The 17,127-nt window shown below is 62.0% G+C and overlaps 2 protein-coding genes across 3 annotated transcripts in view; both read right to left on the reverse strand.

Annotated features, from left to right (window-relative positions):
• The window catches only part of DLG3 (discs large MAGUK scaffold protein 3), a 41,672-nt gene extending 32,499 nt beyond the window's left edge, over window positions 1-9,173 (reverse strand). Inside the window, exons 1-4 of the mRNA XM_070760155.1 lie at window positions 8,711-9,173; window positions 7,342-7,473; window positions 6,201-6,334; window positions 4,607-4,753 (exon numbers count right to left, since the gene is read on the reverse strand). Coding sequence (XP_070616256.1) covers window positions 4,607-4,753; window positions 6,201-6,334; window positions 7,342-7,473; window positions 8,711-8,726 — 429 coding nt within the window. The 5' untranslated portion in view covers window positions 8,727-9,173. The remainder of the gene's footprint in view (window positions 1-4,606; window positions 4,754-6,200; window positions 6,335-7,341; window positions 7,474-8,710) is intronic.
• Window positions 9,174-9,985: 812 nt separating this feature from the next.
• Window positions 9,986-16,655, reverse strand: LOC139171646 (sestrin-1-like). 2 transcript variants are annotated; one of them, XM_070760048.1, is made up of 9 exons: window positions 16,505-16,655; window positions 14,325-14,534; window positions 13,840-14,022; window positions 13,150-13,380; window positions 12,903-13,011; window positions 12,659-12,777; window positions 12,348-12,538; window positions 11,964-12,108; window positions 9,986-10,985 (listed from the first exon to the last, which is right to left on the reverse strand). In XM_070760048.1, the coding sequence occupies exons 1-9, from the start codon at window positions 16,562-16,564 to the stop codon at window positions 10,896-10,898; spliced, it is 1,338 nt and encodes a 445-aa protein (XP_070616149.1). In that variant the 5' UTR covers window positions 16,565-16,655; the 3' UTR covers window positions 9,986-10,895. The 2 variants fall into 2 exon arrangements, with proteins under 2 accessions (XP_070616149.1, XP_070616148.1); XM_070760047.1 differs by lacking the exon at window positions 16,505-16,655 and adding an exon at window positions 14,694-15,067.
• Window positions 16,656-17,127: the final 472 nt, after the last annotated feature.

A 17,127-nucleotide genomic window follows, 5' to 3' on the forward strand; every position in this document is an offset into this window, starting at 1 on the left:
CTTGCCCTCGCTCAGCTCCAACATGCATGTGTGTGCCAGCCGGCTGGTTTTGGGCTTGCAGAGGCTCTTGGGGGGGAGCATTTTGGGCTTCAAGAGAGCCTCCAGGTGGTGGGGGAGGGTTTTTTTTTACCCTTTGGGGCCTGTGGCGTGGAAGCTGCCCGGAGAGTAATTTGCGTTTCTTCTCACAGAGAAAGAAGCAGGTGAAGAGCCTTCTTCTCCACCCATCTCCTGTGACCTGGGTGGGGCCGTTCTTCTATCCACATCCTCTGTACCTACACCTTCCCCCCCCCTCAACTTTCAAATCAAAAAAATGCCTCTCACAACAGAAACGCCCACAAAGGTCCATCAACACAAGGGACCGTGAGTTCAAGCCCCACCTCAGCCATGAAAGCTGGCAATCCCCTTCTCTCAGCCCAGCCCACCTCACAGGGTTGTTGTGGGGAAAAGAGGAGGAGGAAGTTGGGTTAGATATGTGTGTGTTATTTGAGTTATTTGCAAAAGTAACACAGACAGGACACAGATATATGAATAAAACTAAATACAAATTTTTAAAGCCACCAACCAATGTAGATTTGTCTTTGGGGCCACTGTTAGTCATGTGAGCTATGCTTCTTAATTGTGGGGTTCCTGGCCAACCCCAAGCCCCAAATTCGGCCACCTGGACACTTTTCCTTCTGCCTCTGGTGAACCTGACAATGCTCCAGTCTGTGGCTGTCTGAGATTGATTAGATTGGATTGGATTAGATTTATTGGATTTATATGCCGCCCCTCTCCACAAACTCGGGGTGGCTCACAACAATCATAAAAAACAGCACAGTACACAAATCCAAATCCAATGCCCACCAATCTAATTACAATTTAAATTAGTAATCTCATAAAAACAGTATATATAAAAAACAGGCACACAGTCAATCAATCAACAAGTGAAGTGGCTGGACAATCCTCCTGCCCTCAAGTCAGGCCCTTGAGCAGGACGGGGGGCAGCCAGGATCTGTACCTGAGCCCCCGCCCCCAGTGGGAGCCTCCTCTAAGGCAGCGAATGCTGGCTGGGGCATTCTGGGAGTTGAAGTCCAAGTTGCCAACGTTGGGAAACCCTGCTCTAAGGCCACCAATGCTCTTCTGCACACTGGGCAGCCAAACTGCACAAGGAGGTGGACCCCAAGACTCTGAGCAGCAGACATTATAAGGCAGGAGAGATGGGACCCTCCAGGACCCAACCAGCTGATTTGTACATGGGTTTTGGAGGGACCTGTTCCAAAAGTCCCAGGACAACCAACACAACCCACACTGGGTAGACCCCTGCCCCACATTTAGCCTTGTTGCTTTCGCCTAGAGCCGTGATGGCAAACCTATGGCACCTGTGGCACAGGTGGCCGGTGGAGCATATCTGCCGGCATGTGAGCCGTTGCCCTAGTTTAGCTACAGCAGATTTTTGCTCTGAGGCCCTGGGAGGGCGTTTCTGGCCTCCAGAGGACCTCCAGGGGGGCAGGGGAGGCCTCTCCAGGCTCCAAGGGAAGGATGAAAAGTGGGCCTACCGGGCCCATTGGAAGTTGGGAAACAGGGGAGCGGAGGGTGAGATGCCTGGGGGCGGGGCAGTGGGGGGAGGTCACAGGCACATACGGGGTGGGTGGAGAGCAGGGGTATTGAGTTATGGCTGTGGGCACACATAGATCTGCAATAGCACATGGGCGCACGCTTTCGGCACCTATGGGGGAAAAGGTTTTGGCATCACTGGCCTAGAGAGAGAACCAGGCACTCTCTCCCACAATGCTCTAAACTAGGATGACAATTTTGTGTCTGTTTTGTGAACTACACAAAGCCACTTTCTATCCCAGAAGCCCAACTGAACAAAGTGGCTTGGCGGGATGTCAAGCCACTTGGGCCTACTAAGGGTAGAATCCATGCAGCCTACTAAGGGTAGGATCCATCTCCAGACAAGTAGGACGGTGCAATCCTGGGTGACCCTGGAGCTCCTTCCTTTCTCCGTCCTTCAAAGCAAGGCCCATCAGGCCCTTGGCAGGTGGCTCTTGTCTCCGTCAGAGGATACGTTTGTCTATTCTATCTTGTTACTGTATATAATATATATTCCGTACTGGTTTCTGTGGCTGAACAGTCCCTTACTATTACCACTCACACCACACACCGTCTTTAAAGTTGTTTTGTGGACATATTTTCCCCTAAACAATCTGTCAATGTTATCAAGGAAGGATCCGGGGAAACTGAGGCAATGAAAGAGGGAAGCAGCCTTATCTGCAGGCCCCAAAGGGAGAGGATGCGATCCAACTGGTTGGAGGGTTTAGCCCTCAGCCCGCCTCCCGCCCAAGCACGGGCGCACTGGCATTGGGGCCCAAACCAAGACCTCTGTGTGTGTGTGTGTGTGTGAGAGAGAGAGAGAGAGAGAGCATTATGGGGGTCCTAGTTTACCAGCTGCAGGGCCAATGCCAATGGGGACCTTCACCCCCTTTGGGAGTCAAGGGTCAGCCCCTCTTAGAAGCCCCCAGAAGCCCCTTCTGAGCCCAGGGGAAACCTCCAGCCCCACAACAGGAGCATCCAAGTGGGCCTCAGATGCCCTTTCAGAGAAGCCTCCCCCCCATGCCTCCCCCCCTCCTAGCCCTCCCTCCAAGAACCAGGAACAGAGCCCCCCCCCAACATCTCCCTGGACTTTCCTTCCAGGCCTCTGGATCTCAAGGTCTAGGGAAGCAGAGGGGGGGGGGAGGCAGGCTGTCCCTTCAACCCCCCCCCTCCGCCTCACTGGGTCCCCTTTAAAGAAGGAAGGGAATACAACAGATTTCTGAATGGCTGTTCCCTCCCCCTCCCACCCACTCACTTCCCAGCCAATCAGCGGGCAAGATGGAATCCTAGCAGCAGAGATTTCTTAAAGGCCCAGCGAAGGGCTCACCAAATTCCATTTCCGGGCTTTTCGGCTGCTTTCCAAAAACTCCCCAATGTTTTGCCTCGTTTGCCAATTCTTTCCTCCCAACCTGGTGCTGCCCAAGTGGCCGGAGGGCATGTACAGCCAACAGGGCGCCCCTGGGATGCCAACCGTATCGACGTCACGGGGAGGAGAGATTGCCTGGGCATTTTTCTGCCCCTTTACCGGGGGTCCCCAAACCTGGCAACTTTGAGGCCTGTGGACTTCAACTCCCAGGATGCTTCAGCCAGCAGAGCTTCATTTCGGAAGCCATGGCGTCGCAGAGCGTGGGGGCCACGGGGTCTCTTCCAGCACAAACCATCAGATCAAATCAAACCAAACTGCAGGTTTCCTCCTCTAAGAACTGAATCAGGGCTAAAAGCCCCCCTCCCCACTTAGGTTCTGCCCCCTCCCCCACAGCAGCTGCCCTTGACCAGGAACTGTTGGGACTGGAAATGGTGGCCGGGCACGTGGCTGCACTCCATGGGCAGAGCAAGGACAGTGGGCAGGGGAGCACACTCGGACAAGGGGGGGCGGGGGGGAATCCTTGGGGCTGGGGGTGAAGAAGGGGGGAAGCCAGGAGGCCCCCCACTGCCCCTTCTCCCCAGAAGCGCCTCTCCAAGGGACACAGAGCCGGCCGCCCCTGCCGCCCCTCTGGGTGCTGGATCCCCGCAAGGGCAGGCTGGAGCTGCTCGTGGGCCCCCACCCCTCCCCCAAGGGTCTCCTCTGCCCTCCCTGCAGCCCCCTGGCTCCACACAGGCAGCAGCTGGGTTGCTAGGCAGCAACAGGATGAGGTCCGGAGAGGAAGAAGGAGCCCACGTGGAACCGGCTGCGCTCGTGGCCCAGAGCTCCCGGGCCTTCCCCTCAGGAGGCCACAGCACCGAAAGCCCCCCCCCATATCACTTTGACACTCGGGAGGCTGCCGGACCCTCCCCGGTAACAGCTGAGCTTGCAAGGGGCAATCTGGAGGCAGAAGCTGGATGGAGGTACACCCCTCCCCCCATTCCTCGTCACCCCCCCCACCCCAAATCCTGACATGACGGACTTCCAGACCCAGCTGGGCAAAAGACTCTGGGAGTGTGGTTGGTGCGTGGAAACCAGAGGGGGGCTGCTAAGGTGGAACGGGGACGTGCGCTGACCCCTGTGGCTCTGGGGGCTGGCGGAGTCCAGCAAAATCCTGCTACTGCACCTGGGCAGGTAGAGAAATTGCACATGGACACGCAGGTGTCTGTGCACGATTTCACTACCTGCCCAGGTGCAGTAGCAGAATTGCGCTGGACACCACCAGCACCCAGAGCCACAGGGGGCGGGGGCTAGCATAGGTCACCTTAGCAGCCCCCCTCTGTGGAAACCTTCACGCAAGACAAGGCAGCCCCCCCCCCTTTGGCAGAGCTTGCTCTGTTTCCTAAGTGTTTTTCCTTTGAAGGAAGGGAGCCCCCCCCCCCTTGCTGGTTTAAGGGGAGAGAAAAGCTGGCTGCCCTCAGGGCTCTCAAGCACACAACTGGACTCCCAGGAGAAATTAGATTCCCCCCACCACACACAAACACACACAAACACACACACAGCCACAATTCTCCTGCTGGCTCCTCTTTGACTCCAACACAGGGAACCTTTCTTGTTCCCCTTGGTCAGCCCCCCCCCAACTCCCATCCCTGCCCCCCCCTGGCTGCTTCTCCGCAGCACCAAGAGCCTCACCTTGGGCAAGAGGCTGTGGACACCCACCACCACCAGGCTGCAGACCTGTGCGGGCAGCTCAGCCTGGCTCTGGGTCACTCTCACCAACTCTGGCGCCGGTTCTGTCCCTGCCGTGGGCCCCTGGAAGGTTGGAATAAGCCATGGACTCTGGGAAGAGAGAAGAAGAGGAGGGGTCTCCACTTTGAAAGGCAAAGGACCTCGCGGGGCCTGGACGGAGCTGGGATTGTGGAAGGAGCAAGGGGGCAAAGGCTGCAGAGGACTCGACCCCCGGGGGGCTGGGCACCCTAGCTGAGCCCTGGATGCAACAGCTGAAACCCCCCCCTTCCCCAGGAAACCCAAGTGGGGGGGGAGGGTCCTTAAGCATAAAACTGATCAGGAAAGACTTCATGAAGTCCATCTGTAGAGTCTGGAGGACAGAAGGAAAAGGGGGGACATGATCGAAACGTTTAAATATGTTAAAGGGTTAAATGAGGTCCAGGAGGGAAGTGTTTCTAATAGGAAACTGAACCCAAGAACAAGGGGGCACAATCTGAGGTCAGTTGGGGGAAAGATCAGAAGCAATGTGAGAAAATATTATTTGACTGAAAGAGTAGTAGATGCGTGGAACAAACTTCCAGCAGACGTGGTTGGTCAATCCAGAGTCACTGAATTTAAACATGCCTGGGATAAACCCAGAACCATCCTAAGATCAAATACAGGGAATATTATAAGGGCAGACTAGATGGACCAGGAGGACTTTTTCTGCCGTCAATCTTCTAGGTTTCTATCCCCTTTTTGCCGAAACCCCCTGCGACTCCACTAATTGGCCTGGCGGCGGCTGAGATGGTTGTCAAAGCCTGGAAGGTTATTTGCAGACTTGCCTAAGATTCGTGCTGACCAGCCGTGCCCGAGAGCCACCATCTATTTGCTAATCCTTCCTCCCGGAGTTACTTTTCCTCAAATCGCCTGAGCTCTTGACCGGGCGGAAGCCTCCCTCCACCTGCCAATTCCCTCCGCTGTTGCCATGAGGACGGCCGGGCGGCTCCTTCCACAAACTCAGCTCTGAGAATCCCAGGCACTAATTTCTTCAGACTCGGCCAGTCAAAGCACCGCTTGTTAAGGGGGCCCTCAAGGTCAGCGCCAAAGGGGAGCAGCCAGGCAGGGCCCTGCCGCAACTGGCCGGCCGGAGTCTCTCCCCCCTCCCCACCCAGGACTTTCGGAAGCCGGGAGGAGGAGAGGGAAGGGAAAGGGGGGCTGTGGGGAGGAGCTACTCTAGCACCCAATGAGAACCCGCCTCCCTCTGTGCCCTCCAATCAGGGCTGGGCCACGAAAGGGCTGCAGGGCCTGGGAGCCCCCCAGGGATAGCAGGGAGCCCGGCTGGAGAAAGGCAAAAAAGCCAGGGGTCCCCTGGAGCTTCCTCATCGGAGGGACACCAGCAGGAAAGTTCTCCCCGTGTGGTTCTGCGCAGCTCAGCAGCCAAAAGGCCTGGGCCGGGCATGCTGCCTCAGGGCCAGAGGGAGGTTTGGGGCTTGGCCCCAGTGTGAGGCTGAGTGCCACAAAGGAGGGGCAGGGAGGAGGGAGGTAAGAGGGAAGGGGAGGGGCCGCTCGCTCTCACCTGCAGGGGCTGGGCCTCTGGGCCACCGGGGTCAGCAGCCTCAGGGCTCTTGGGGGGGCCCCCAGACCCCAGACAGGCTGCTCCATCTTGCTGGCCAGCGCAGGACACACTCAGCTCATAGCACTCCTGGATGTCTGGGAGACAGGCCCCACCCCACCTTGAGAGGCTGGCTCAAAGGACCCTCCTGCCCCGCTGACCCCCCCTCCCAAGGACCCTCTAAGCACCCGGGAACCCCTTTCAGGCAGGCTGCGTCCAGGAGCGAGACGCAACCAGGTTTCCCCGGAACTTTTTCAGACCAGCTACACTGGGGGTTCCCAATGTGGGGGCCCCACCCCAGAGGGAGGCCATTTTATTTTTATTGGGGGCAATTGGAACCTTGTTTAAACCAAGCTAATGGTTTATGCCAGGGGTAGGCAAAGCTGGCTCTTGTGGACTTCAACTCCCAGAATTCCTGAGCCAATTGTGCTAGTTCAAGAACTCTGGGAGTTGAAGTCCACATGCCATAGAAGAGCCAACTTTGCCTACCCCTGGTTTATGTGAGGTGGTAAGCCGCCCTGAGTCCTCGGAGAGGGGTGGCATAAAAGTCCACTGAATGAATGGACAAACGAATCAATCAATCAATCAATCAATCAATCAATAATGGCCTTTTAGGATTCCTCTGCGTGAGTCGTTCACTTTTTGAATAAGAAGAATTATATGCCACAGACGTGGGGGAAGGCCTCAGGGTTTTGGAGATGCTTAGGTGGGGCCTGGCCAGTGAGCTAGACTGGTGCCCCCCCCTCCCCAATGCACCTTCTCCCTCCCTAGGGAGAGCAGCCCCTCCCCAGTGCCTGTCCCAGAGGCTGCTCCTCCTGCCTGCAGCCCCTCCGCAGGATCTATAAGAGTGGCCTAGCCACCATCCCCGCAGGGCTACAGGTGGAGGGAGCCAGGTGGGCCTCACTTGCTGAGCTAAAAGGCACCTCTGCTCTGCAGAAAACCTGGAGCGTAGCCCCAGAGAAGGCTCTGCAAGACTCTGGTGCAGAATGGCCTCTGGAGAGATGGCTGCAGCTCTGGGGAGGCCTGGCCATCCGCCCCCTCCCCCTCTAAGGGACCCTCTGCCCAGGTTCCCCACCCCAGGAAGGGCCCGGCCAGCCCCCCTTACCCAGCAGGGCCTGGAAAAGTTCGCTCTGGAACAGGCGGGTGACCTTCTGGATGGAGGTGCGGAGGGGCTGCTCCGCCGGGCACTGCAGAATCCCCTGATAGCGGCCCAGGATGGCCACAGCGCGCTGGGTGTCTGCAAGGCAAGAGCAATGCCTGAGGGGGGCCTGGTGGGGGCTGCACCCAGCAACACCCCCCCCCCCCAGGATGACCAGGGGCTCCACTCCACACAGGCCAAGGAACGTTCCCCATCTCTGCACGTTTTCTATCCGGGGTCAGAGTCCAGGATGCCCATTCACACAACCTAGTCCAGGACCAGGACGTTTTTGGCCCATGGAGAGACCGGCCCTGCCAACCTCAAGGGGCAACTCTGGGGCTCCAGAAGTCCCAGCTAGGTGGGGCCGGTCTGGATGGGTCACAGGGGTCCCCACACTTGGCAACTTTAGAACTAGTGGACTTCAACTCCCAGAACTCTCCAGCTAGCAATGGTGGCTGGAGGATGCTGGGAGTTGAAGTTGACCACTCTTAAAGTTTCCAAGTTTGAAGATGTGTGTGATGGGAGGTTTGTCTCAGCAGGGTTCTCCACGTGGAAGGAATCTCCTTTGAGGGTAGCCCAAGTTGGTTCTTCTATGACATGTGGACCTCAACTCCCAGGATTCCTGAGCTGGCATGATTGGCTCAGGAATTCTGGGAGTCGAAGTCCATAAGTCATAGAAGAGCCAACTTGGCCTACGGGTCCTACCCATCAGCTGGACTTCCACGCCTTGTGTCCTTCCCCCAGGCAGCCCCCTCTCTGCACCGGTGAGGACGCTGAGCCCCAGAAGGTGAGCTATGTACCTGCACCCCACTTGGTCCCCCCCATCTCAGGGACTCCCCACTCTGAAGAGCAGCCCTCAACAAGGTCAGAGGGAGGCCCACCCCATGCCCTTCCCCAGGGGGCCCAGGAGGCTCCCACAAAAGCCCCGTGGCGTCTATTTCAGGCCCATCCCTTGGAGGCAGCGCTAAAGAGCCCTTCAGACGAGAGCTGCAATGTCTGAGAACTCCAAGCCCAACTTTCCTGCCTCCGGAGGACAAAGGCCCGGCAGGGGCTCTGCGGGGCGGGGGAAGGGGGGCCACCCCGGCGGCGTCTCCTGGGAGGTGGGGATCTCCAGGGGCCCCTCCCAGCCCCCCTCCCGAAGCTCCGCTTGCCGACTGGGAAACTTCGGCGCCTCCGGAACTCCTGCTTCCCCCTCCCCGCCCCCGGAAAAGAGGCGAAAGTGCCTGCAGGGCCGGTCCGAGCCCCCTGCGAGGGAGGGCGGAGGGGCTCCCAGCCGCCCCAAAGCGCCCGCCGAGAAGCCCTGGATGAGCTCCCGCCCGCCCCCGGCGCCCCTTACCCTGGCGGCGGCGCATGGGGCCGGGCTCGGCGTCCCCGGGAGGGTCGAGCAGGCGGCGGGCGAGGGCCGGGCCCCGCTGGCCGGAGGCAGGGCGGGAAGAGAGGCTGGAAGGGTCCGCCTCCAACTTTCCGAGCGGGCGGACTGGCCGCTGGCCGAGCGGGAAGCGGGCTCCAGGCGCTGGGCAGCCGCTCCGGATCCCGAGCCCTAGAAAGGCCGCCCGCCACAACCGTCCCGGGGGGATCGGACGTCCCGAAGCCCCGCAGGAGGCGAGAGAAGCGGTTGGCGGCGGCGGTTGTCTCGACTGCGCCCCCCTCCCCGGGTTGCGTGGCCCAAACTTTCCCCTTTGGCGACTTTCGCTTTCTCCGGCCCTCGGCCCCGCCTCCCCTGGACGCCTCCGGGCGGGCGGAGACCCCGGTCGGGGCTGCGTTGAGGGCGGCGGCGGAGCGCAAAGGTCGGCTCGTGGCTCCTTTTGCCAGGCGATTGCACGGGGCGCTTCGAAAGTTTGGAGGGCAGCTTTCTCCCCTCTCCCTCTGGACTCCGCTCAACTCGGACTCCGTTTCCCGGCCGTCTGCGGGTGTGCGGCCGCGGGTCTGGCCAGGGCGGAGGGAATGCCGCTTTCACGCAAAGGGAGCCCCAATAGCCAGCCGCCACCGGTGGAAAAGCCTCCCTCCGATGGGGACCCTTCGCTCACCCCCCAGCAAAAGGGGAGCCCTCCTTTCCTGGGAAATGGCTGGGCCAAGATGCCTCAATGGTGGGGGGCCAGGCTCGTCAGTGGGGCTCTTCCCCTGCCCCCCATTCCTCAAATCTTGCCCAGAAGAGAAAGTGGCCTGGGGCAGCAGCTCCATCAGAGGTCCGTGGTGGGAGGCCCACAAAGCACCACCTCCCTCCCCCACCAGCAAGTCTCTGCTTCAGAGCAGCTCTGAAAGCCCTCCCCAAAGAAAAGGGGGTTCTGGAGGGCCGGCCCACACTCAGCCTCTGGGGCTGCCAGGAAGGGTTGAGTCTCACTGGGAAGAAGCAGCCTCCACCCCACGCAGGAGCAAGAAGGAATCACGTGAAGGGGGGGAAGGAGAGGCCCCGCCTTCAGACACCCCCCCCCCCAATTAAACCACTCCAGAGTCCTGCATTTTAAAGTGAACACCAACAGGGCATTTGGGATGTTCATTGTGACCCAATCAGGTGCTGGGGTGGGTGTGTTTCTGCTGCAGCTCCCGAAGGGCTACTGGGCCCCCAGTAGACACTTGCCCCCCCCCCCCTAGAAGAAATCAGGCCAGGCACTTTGTCAAACATTCATATTTATAGCAAAAATAGGCTTTTCTCTCTTCCCCACACAATGGTTTGGTCCCACCAGCCCCCCCCCCCAAAAAAACATTTACACAGTAAACAAGTCAGCTGCTGCCACATGTCCTGCACCAGCCCCCCTCCCCCTTTGTTAGCTATCGACCCCCCCCCCCCACCACCAGTTGCAGAGTCTTGCTCCAGCCTGGTCCTGTCAGCAAGGGTCCACCCAACGCCCAAACTTCCCCCCCCCAGGGAGGAAGAGAAGCCGGACCCCCAGAGCAGCCACAGGAGAAAAGCCCAGGCAGGCTGGGGATCTGCACTGGGGGGCAGGGAAGCGGAAGGGGCAGGAGGGGGGGTCAACAAAGGGCCACAGCATGGAAGGCAGCCAGGAAGGAGGGAGGGCAGCACTTTAGCAAGGGGGGGGCTTTGGATATGAGGGGGGGCAGGATAAGAGCTGTGCTGGCAGAGGGGGGAGGGGCGGACCCTTTGGGTGAAGCGGTCACTAGAAGAAGTGCTGGGGACCCCCCCTCCCAGTACAAGAGGAAGCCAGCAGAAAGCCCCCCTCCCTCCAGAAAGCCCCCTCCCTCCAGGAGGGAAGGCAGACCCCTCCCTGGCCCTCCAAGGACAGCGGGGTGGACTCCATGAGCAGCAGGAATGGCACCAGACGAGGGAGCCCCCTCCCCAATACTGTAATGGAGGAGACGGAACATCATTGCTGGAGTGGACTGGGAAAGGAAGAGGAGGGGGCGTCCTTCCCACCCCTCACGTCCCTCCTGTCCACCAGACGCCCCGTGGCCTGTAGAGGACCACCAGCCCTGCGTTTCACATCTTCCAGGGAAAGGAGAAGGTGTCAAGTCAAGACGGGGAGGGCCCACGGCCGGGCTCGAGTCCAGGTGGCCTCCGTGGCCTAGGAGACCATGTAGTGCGTGATGGCACGGAGGGCGTAGAGCAGCTCTGCCTGCAGCCGGGCCTCCAGGATCAGCAGATTCACGTGGACCTGCGGGAACAAAGAGGAGACTGAGCGTGGCCTCAAGACGCCTGAGACCCTCTGGCTTTGATGAGTGGAAGACGGGCGGGGCAGCAGAGGTGGGCAGCCGAGGTGGAAGGGTGACGAGCGCTCGCCCCCGTGGCTCTGAGTGCTGGTGGAGTCCAGGGCAATTTTGTTACGGCAGCTGGGCAGGGCGCGAAATCATGCATGGACACGCAGGTGCACCCGTGGCTGCCCAGGTGCAGCAGCAGAATTGCACTGGACTCCGCCAGCACTCAGAGCCACGGGGGCGAGCACCGGTCCACCTTAGCAGCCCACCTCTGCAGGGCAGCCCTGTAAAATAAACAGCAGCAGCACCAGCGGTGGATTCCTACCAGTTCGGACCGGCTCTATAGAAAGGGGGTCTGCGTTGCTGCAACCGGCAGGCCTGCCACGCTCCTAAGCCAATTCTCTCGGCGACGCCATCTGGGGTTTTGCTTCTGCACACCCCTGGCCAGCACACAATTGGGGCCCGGGGGGTGCAGCGGTGGGTTGCACCCAGTTCGGCCCGATTCTACGAACCTGTTCTAGTGGCGGCTCCCGTTCTAGCAGAACCCAATTCTAATGGTGGCGACAGGCTCCACCTACCCGTGAGCACGCACGCGAACCAGTAGTAAGGGGTTTTAGAACCTACTCCTGAGTGGTAGCGGAGCACAGTGCACGTTTGAGTGGCTTTAAAAAATGACCAGGCCAAAATCTTTCACGATGGTGCAATCGGTGCGCAGGAGGAGAGCCCAGCCGCCCTGGGTAATCTTCCTCCACAGTCCAGGTCTGGTTCCAAGCCAGCCGTGCTACCAACGAGAGCCACGCGAGGCATCCTGGCATAAAGGACCCCTGTTTCACACACACACACACACACCCAGCATCGAAATTGACCGGGTGGTTGAGGGTCCCATCCCAGCCAGGACTTCCTCCTTCCTCCCCCTGCTCCACACAGGCCCCGCCCACCTTTTCACTGTGCTTGAACTGCTTCCAGAAGCGCTCAAACATCTGGGGGTCCATCTTCTCCGGGGAGCAAGTCACGGTTTTGATGTACAGCTTGAGGATCCGTTCCAGGAGGCGGTTGACCTCCGCGTAGTCATAATCATCGTATCTGGAAGCCGGAGAGGGAAGCCGTTCAGCACCCAGGCAGCGATGCCCGATTCACCCTGAACAAGGCCGGTTGGCAGGGGGACCGGCCAATTTTTAAAAGGCCAGAGCAAAACGTTTACAAAGACCAAGAGGGGCAATTCTGCCCAAGTGCCCCATTAAGTCACCCGGCCAATTACGGAACGCTTCAGCTGCCCGGCTCTGGCCCCCAGCAAGAGGGTCCCGGAACGGGAGGAGGCCCACCTGATGCCAAACATGCAGTGGACATAGTTCCAGATGCCCCGCTTGAAGGTGGCGTGCTCGCAGCCCTGCCGCTTGGCCAGCGAGCAGCTGAGAAGACCGTCCACCGTACGGAACTTTTCGTCCAGCAGGTGTCCGATGTCGGAGTACAAGCGATTCACCAGCGAGAAGCCGTGGTCTTCCCAGGAATAATCCTGCCCGGATCAGAAAGAGGGGGCCCGGGTGAGGGAATGCCAAAGGGGGCCAACAGCCCTCCACCCACCACCCACCCTGAAGGACAGCCCAGATCCCGGGCACTGCCAAGCTCCTCCCACCTGAACGCGGAAGATCGGGGGCTGGTCCTCGTTGCACTGGGCAAACTCCTGGTAGCCGAAGGTGGGGTCCAGGACGTAGCAGGAGAGGTCTGCGGCCCCCAAGAATTCCCCATCGAAGCCTAGAAGACAGGCCCCGTCAGCAATGGTGGCAGGAGGGGAGAGGGTGTCCCAGCTGCTCTTGGGGGGCCCCTGGGAATCCGTCCTCCACAGCCTCTCCTCCTGGGGGGCCGGCAGGTGGCCTTACCTTCTTCCCGCTGGGTGGGCAGCCTCAGTTCCTCCCGGGCCTCACTGCCCACCTGCAGCCGGGGGACGCGCTCCCGAAGAGACTCCAGCTCCACGCAGGAATCCAAGGACTGCAGAGGGGGAGGAAGGCGACTGAGGGGGTCCTTCCTCCAGGCCTAGAAAGGGCACTCCGCTAGCCCCCCCTCCCGGGCCCTGCAGCTGGGCCTGGCACCCTGCCCCCCACCCCCAAAGGAAGCCGAGGCACACACCCGCTTGCGGTTCAGGGGCAGCAGTTCCTGCCGGCAGCCGTGGCCCACGTCGCAGAAGCAGACGCTGCCCAGGAGGCCCCGCTTCAGGGGGTCCCGTCCCTCCAGCCCCACGTCCTGCTCACAGCCGCAGCCGAAGGCGAAGCTGGCCAGAGCGTGGTAGTGGGCCAGGAGCACGACGGCGTGGACCAGCTCAGCCAGTGACCAGCTCTGCTCACTGATCTTCAGCAGCTTCTGCGGGGGCAGAGGACGCGAAAAGAGGAAGCTGTGACCCCCCCACCTCGAGAGCCCCTTGCTCCCATCATCCTGCCGCCTCCAAGGCGTGAGTGGCCCCGGGTGGCCCCGGCCAGGCAGGAGCAGCAGTGGCTCACATCTGTCCCCCCCTCCACCCAGGAAAACCCTCAACTGCATCTCCCAATGGGCCATGGGGGCCAGGAGCTCCTGCGGGGGGGGGGGGGCACTGCCCTGGGGGCTTCTGGACGAAGGCAATCGAGTGGGCAGAAACACCTTCTGGCATTCCCCCTCCTTACTGACCAACTCCGCAGGTGTTGACGGGGGGGGAGGGATGCCACCTGGGCTCCTCCCACTCGTCAGCGGCACCACGAGGGGGAGGGGCTGCAGGCGCAGGGACCCCAGCAGCATCCAAGGCCGCGCCCCCCGCATGGCCCCTCCTCGGTTCCCGGCTCCTCCTACCTCGATGTGCTCTTTGCAGACCAGCCACGGCCGGTGCGCCAGGACCTTGTTGATCTCGCTCAGCCGGCGGAGTTTGGGGGGGATGCAGTCCAGCCCCCTCAGCCACAGGGGGTCTCCGCCCACCCGCAGGAACTGCAGCACGTGGAGGTTCACCAGGTAGCGGCACCGATGCCGGGCGGCTGCCTGCGGGTGGAGGGGGAGTCAGGAGCCCCGCCCAGAAAATCTGCCTCCCACCCCCCAATCCCTGCCTGGCACAGCGTCCATCGGACCCTCCCCTTCTGCTTTTGGGGGCCAGGGGGGTGAAGACTCTGCGGGTTCCCTTCCAGGGTCCCACAGGGGACAAGGGCCCCTCTCTCCCCTCCAGAAGGACTGACCAAGCAGCTGCCCTTCTTCCCCCTTGAGTGACAAGCGGGTCAAGGAGGGGATGCGGGGGGGGCAAAGAGCCCCTGCCCAGGATGCCCCCCCACTCTATATGGCGCTCTCACCATGATGGCGATGAAGTGGCGGCAGTCGAAGGGCAGTGGTCCGTCCATGTGCAGCAGATAATGCTGGGTGCGGAGGAAGCTGTCCAGGTAGTGCGGGTGGTAGCCCATCTGCTGGGCCAGGGCCTCGATCCGGCCCCTGCTGGCCAAGGCCTTGACGAAGAGCAGCTGCCCCCCGGGCCTCTCCTTCTCGCTGGCACTCATCTTGCTCCGCTGGGGGGGGGCACAGGGGGCATTGTGCCATCAGCCGGGGGGGGGGCTGGAAGCAGCTTCTGCCATTCACAAAGTGTCCCCCCCCAGAACCAAAAGCCCCTGCCCCCCCCAAGGGCCCGCAAGGAACACCTGGCTGGGCAGAGCAGGGCGGGGCTGCACCTTTCTCCCCAGGTAGATTCTTGGCCAGGAGATCATTGGGGGGGGGGGGCACATCTGAAGCTGCAGCTGGAGACTCAGGCATTGCACTCGGTCAGCGATGGGGAACCGATGGCACCGGCACCCCAGGCGGCACACGGAGCCATATCTGCTGGCACACGAGCCGCTGCCCCAGCTCAGCTCCAAGGGGCCTGGGTGTGCCGGCCGGCTGATTTTGGCTCCCACCGAGGCTCGGGGGGGGGGCTTTTTGCATTCCAGGGAGCCTCCAGGGGGACGGGGGGGGGGGCGTTTTTGCCTCTGGAGCCTGGAGAGGGCGAAAAACAGGCCCACCAGAGTGTGGGGACTGGGCTGTTTCAGGTGGGGAGGCCATTTCCGCCCTCCCCAGGCATTAAATTATGGGTGCCGGCACTCATGCCTGTGCGACAGCAACCCCCCCCCCCACGCTTTCAGCACCTGAACTGCACAAGGTTCTTGGACCTGCTTTGATGGGAGACACGCAGCCCCCCCCCCCCCACCTGAGTTTTAAAATCCGAGCAGAGTTGGATTTCGGCCCCCTTTGCCTTCGAAATCCCCCCCGCCAGGATAGGGATTGTTTAAGCCCCCCTCCCCCCCAAGAGGGACCCAGAGGAAGCCTTGCTGGTCTTCAAGGTCTCCTCAGCTCCCAAACATGCAGCTGGACCCCCTCCCCCAGGGCCCCCTCCCCCCTGGCCAGCCTCTTCCCCACCAGGAAAAACCAGGGGGCTCCTGGGAGCAGAGGTGCCCCCCCCAGGAGAGCAGGGCCCCTTCCAGGCTTCAGCCGCCCTCCCCATCTTTCTAGCAGGCCCAGAGCCCCCAGCCCACGCAGGAGCAGAGCCAGCCCCCCTCCCCTCAGGCCCAGCGTGGCCTCCTCAAGGGCCCCCAGGATCCCTCCAGGTCCAGACCCCGAGATGCAGGGGCTGCCCCAGGGCCCAACTGGCTGGGGGGAGGGGGCCAACCCCGCTGCCTTTCCAGGAAGGCCCCAGGGCTGGAATTAAAGCAGCCTCAGGAAAGGGGGGCAGCCCCCAGAAGCATCCCCTCCCCCAGACCTGCCTGGGGTCCCCGGTCAGCCTCAGGCCTGGCCATCTCTGCAAAGGCAGGGGAGGCCCGGCCCCCTCCCCAAGCAGCAGCCGAGGGCAGGAGTGGGGGAGGGGGCTCCACCATTTAGAAGCCCCCTGCCCCCCACCCCGGAGCTCTCCATGGGACCTAAATGTCCTAGCCCAGGAATAGGGGGAGGGGGGGTATGGCCTGCTCCCCACTGCTGCAATGGGCCCAGTTTAGAGTCGGGTGGGGGGATGAGCTCCGGCGCTGCAGGGGAGGCAGACAAAGGCCGCCCAGCAAAAGCAAGGGCCGGGGGGGGGGGTCAAGGGCCGGGGGGGGCGAAGCAGGCCAGGGAAGCCAGGCTCGCCCCCTCCCCAAAGCAGGAAGCGGCGGGAGAAACACGCCCCCTCCCTGCCTGCCTGTCCACGGAGCGGCAACAGCTGGACCCAATCGCTCCCCCCCCCCCCGCGCCGGCGGTCCCGGTCCATTGTCTCTCCCGGCCGGTCCCAGATGCGGCAGCCGGCGAGACGCAGCGCCCCCTGCCGGCAAGACCGCCGAATCGCAAGAGCGGAATGAGAAAAACAACTTTGATTGGCAGCGCTGGAGGGGGGCGCCCGGCCGCTCGGTGGGTCGCTCGGTCGGCGGGGCGGGCTGGCGGCGAGGGGGGGCCGCGGGGGGGGCTGGGCGGGGGTCGGGCGAGGGGGCGCTGCTTCCGCGGGGAGGGGGGCGTGCGGGCGTGCGGGGGGGGTCTCCCTTACCTGCAGCCTGGGGCCGGGGGGGCGGCGGGGGGCGTCCGCGCTGGGGGGGCAGAGGATCATCTTCGCCCGCCCACCGGTCCCGGCCGCCGAGGGGACCCGGGAGGCGCGGGCAGCCCAGCCGGAGTCGGGGCGCGAGGGGGCGTGACCACCGGCCGGCCCCCTTCATACACCGCAGTGGGGGCGGGGCCGTCCGCCGTCCGCCCAATCGCGAGTGGGGGGCGGGGCCGGTGGGAGGCGGGAGGTGGGGCCACGCGGAGCCGAGTGGAAAATTCCCTGCCCGTCAAGCGCCCTGACCCGCCCCCCGAGAGCAAAGGGGCGTGGCCACCGATCCAGCGTGGTGTCCCTTGACAGCTCTTAAAGGAGCCGCGTCCTGTTTTCGCGCCTCTGATGGGGCCGAAACCTTGCCGGGTCCTTTCTCCGGGCTGGAGCGGCCATTGGGTGGCCGAGGGAAGAGCAGGTGGCCGGTTGGTCAAGGCAAGCATAGCGTGGCCGGCTGAGCCTCAGTGCCGGACTTCGGGCTGGGAAGGGAGTCCCACCCATGGAGCGCCAGTCGCCCAGTTCTCTGCAGGAGCACCGGCCCGAAAGGTCCCTCCAAGCCCCTCCAAGCCGGGCTGCCCCAGGCC

This window comes from Erythrolamprus reginae, chromosome 8 (genome assembly GCF_031021105.1).
Source record: "Erythrolamprus reginae isolate rEryReg1 chromosome 8, rEryReg1.hap1, whole genome shotgun sequence".
Lineage (NCBI taxonomy): Eukaryota > Metazoa > Chordata > Lepidosauria > Squamata > Dipsadidae > Erythrolamprus > Erythrolamprus reginae.